Consider the following 3,552-nt stretch of genomic DNA (forward strand, 5'->3'; position numbering starts at 1 on the left):
CCAGCAACTAAATCGCCAACAACTGATGCACCGACCTTGAATGACCATAACTTGATTCATGGAGACGATCTTCAAATTTATGAAGAAACTGCTACACCAATCTTAAATGACCAAGCATCAGAAGGCGTCATTACCTTAATGGATGAAAGTACATTATTGAAAACTCGACTTTCACGTTTCTAGTTTGTAATTATTTACATATTATTGATTATTGATTAATGACCATTATTGTAGGCATACTTGGTAAGAGAAAGAAAAGAAGCAACTTTGTTAGTAGAATTGAAGTGGGCTTGCAAGTGAATGAAGCTTTAGATCCACAACCAAGGCAAATTATCACTCGAAATGAGGTGGAGCAAGTTAATGGTGATGAGATAGATAGAAATACAGGTAATTAACAGAGATGGAGCAACTTTTTTAAATATTATTGATTATTTATTATTGATTATTGTAGGCATACTTGATAACTTTGAACATTTGTATTATCTTAGCAACTAGTAAGATCAAAGGAAGAGGTAAGAGAGGAATGTATAAGAGTTACGTGGTTGACATGAAAATTAAAGGGAGAGGATCGAAATTGAAGATCACAATACCTGATGAAATTGACCGAGCAATTGGAGAAAATGCTCGTCACTTGGTTAATGAGTGTGGGCGTATTGTGAGGACAAAAGCTCCCTTGAATGTGAAAAGTTGGAAAGAAGCATTTGACGCAGCTGGAGAAAGTATGTTGAAGGAAATACAGGTTATGTTAGTTACTAATTTCTTTATTAATATCACTTATTTAGCACTATAGTTTTCTGGTTTTTGTTGTACCTACCATCTTACCTTCTTTGTGCAGGATAAGTTTGAAATTGATAAGTCTAGCGATTACTTCCGAATGTATGCATTTGTCTTGGAGACCATGCAACGTTTATATAGATTGTACAAGTGTAGGTTGCACAATTACTACAAAAGTGCGAGATGCGGAAAAACTAACGAGGAGCTCAAAAAGAATCCTCCTCTTGACTTACCCCAACCTCAATGGGAATATCTGATCAAGTATTACGGATCTGACAAATTTAAGGTATTTCTTTAACTACGTACTATCTTCTCGTCAATGATGCCATTTAGGAATTACCAATAATAGCAAGAACTTGATTGGCATCAACTTTTGTAATCATCATGCAGGTCATAAGTGAGAGGAACTCTAAAAATCGGAATTCTGACAAGAGAACTAAGCATACAACTGGAAATTTATCATTTCCTGAATCAGAAGATGTATTGGTAAGACAAACCTATTTTATTATGTTTATTGAATGTAGTCTGAAATAATATCAATAACGTTGTATAATTTGAATAGACAAAAGAGAATGATAATGTGAAGCTAACTGCTGATAAAGTTTGGCTTATCCAACACACTCGTAAGAATGATCAAGGAAAACTAGAATGGCTCGATACGCGGTCAAAAGAAATCCATGTATGTACAACAACCCATTATAACTATATTTTTGTTACCCTTGTTTGATTTTTTTATTATAATATGCAATTACATATATCTTGTTTAACTATTAGGTGAAGTTGAAAGATGTTGTTGCATCAGCTGGGGATTCAATGACACAAGATGAAATTTTGCTTAGAGTTCTGGGCCAAAAGTCAGGGCATGTACGTGGAAAAGGGACAGGGATACGTGCATATTCTAAAGAGAAAGCACAAATAGAACAACGTAAGATTGTGGAGCAACAACAAGAGAAAATTCAAGAGCAACAACAACAAATTAAAGATTTGATGGAAAGTCAGTTGCTACAACAACGACAATTTGAAGAATATAAGGCACAACAACAAGAAGCAATTGAATCGATGAAACAAAGCATCTTACAACAGCTACAGAATAAAGAAGTTCAATGATTGTCATGAATGCTTATTAGGTAAATGATGCTTTCTTTTGCATTTTTTTAACATATACTTAGGCTTACAACATGCTAAAAAGACATATACTTGGCCTATTTTTTGCGTCTAATTAGGCGTGTTGTAGTTTTACTTAGAATGGCATTAGCTGGTTGGCATTTTAGTCCAATTAGGACTATTGGTGGCTTGTGTTGTGGTTTTAGTTACAATGGCATTAGCTGGTTGACATTTTAGTCCAATTAGGAGTATTGGTGGCTTGTGTTGTGGTTTTAGTTACAATGGCATTAGCTTGTTGGCATTTTAGTCCAATTAGGAGTATTGGTGGCTTGTGTTGTGGTTTTAGTTACAATGGCATTAGCTGGTTCGCATTTTAGTCCAATTAGGAGTATTGGTGGCTTGTGTTGTAGTTTTAGTTACAATGGCATTAGCTGGTTGGCATTTTAGTCCAATTGTGAATTTGATGGTAAATTCTAAATGCTTTCCCTATACACGTAATGCTTTTGTTAGTGAATATCATGCTAAATGCTTTGCTTATTATGTCTCTCCAAAAAGTGTAGGTATGGTTTGATTGTGAATACTCAATATTGGGGCTCATTTGATTCTTAATAACTAACAAAATTATTTGGTGTAGGGAAACATATCTTCGTTGAAAATTTTTTGTACTCAATGACGAAGTTGGTGATAGCTACAAGCATTTTGGATGCGCGATGTTTTGGGTTATGAAGAAGCTATTATGCACTTGTATATTTTTGGACTTTTTAAAAGTGCCTATCACTTGTAATTTTTTGCATAAAAACTTGTGTATGGTTGGAGAATTATGTTGGAAAATTGGTTATCCAATCCGTTACATGTATATCAATTACGGGATTCAATGACACACGATAATATTTAGGACGTGTGATATTTTGGGATACGAATTAATATATAATGATAATCGGTGATATTAGTTTAGTTGGTATTAAATTATTTATTATTTTAATTGTCTAGTTTATTGTAGGATGTGTCAAAAGATAAATAGTTGTGTATGTTTTTAGCAACGACTATAATTGTTGCAAAAAATGTGTATGTTTTTTGCAACGGAAATAGTTGTTGCTAAAAACATTAATAATAAATTTTACTTCATTGTTTTCCTTACAGTAAAGTCGTTGCAAAAGATTGACTATCATGTATTGCAACAACTTGAATTGTTGCGAAAAACAAATTTTTAGCAACGAAAATAGTTGTAGCTAAAAATGCAAGAGATTTGGCAACGAGCTTTTTTGTTGCTAAAAACGTTTGAAGAAATTGCAACGACATTTTTTTTGCAACAAAAGTTTTCGTTGCAAAAAACAGATATCTTTTGCAACAACCATAGTCGTTGCTAAAAGCTTTCGCTACGGCTGTACCCGCAACAATGTACTTCGTTGCAAAAAACATTTTTAGCAACGACATCAGATTTTTAGCAACGACTTTTCTGTTGCTAAAAATAACTTTTCTTGTAGTGTATATTGTCATAATGCAGTAGAACAGGGTTCAAAGAGGTGAGTTGTAGTTCTTCTAATAGTCTTACTAGCCAAGTAACTTCACTTGCTGCAGAGGCCATTGCTCTGTATTCTACTTCACTTGAGGACCTTGAAAATGTCCCTTGCTTCTTGGATTTCCAGCTTATTGGGGAGGAACCTAATAATAATA

General features: G+C 33.9%; 1 protein-coding gene across 1 annotated transcript; it reads left to right on the top strand.

The window, feature by feature from the left end:
* Positions 1 to 494: 494 nt before the first annotated feature.
* Positions 495 to 2,815, top strand: LOC130806500 (uncharacterized). Its single transcript, XM_057671612.1, has 6 exons — positions 495 to 739; positions 836 to 1,060; positions 1,165 to 1,260; positions 1,337 to 1,453; positions 1,549 to 1,901; positions 2,513 to 2,815. The coding sequence occupies exons 1-5, from the start codon at positions 524 to 526 to the stop codon at positions 1,879 to 1,881; spliced, it is 987 nt and encodes a 328-aa protein (XP_057527595.1). The 5' UTR covers positions 495 to 523; the 3' UTR covers positions 1,882 to 1,901; positions 2,513 to 2,815.
* The last annotated feature ends 737 nt before the right edge of the window (positions 2,816 to 3,552 follow it).

Source organism: Amaranthus tricolor, chromosome 2 (genome assembly GCF_026212465.1).
Source record: "Amaranthus tricolor cultivar Red isolate AtriRed21 chromosome 2, ASM2621246v1, whole genome shotgun sequence".
NCBI classification, from domain to species: Eukaryota; Viridiplantae; Streptophyta; class Magnoliopsida; order Caryophyllales; family Amaranthaceae; genus Amaranthus; species Amaranthus tricolor.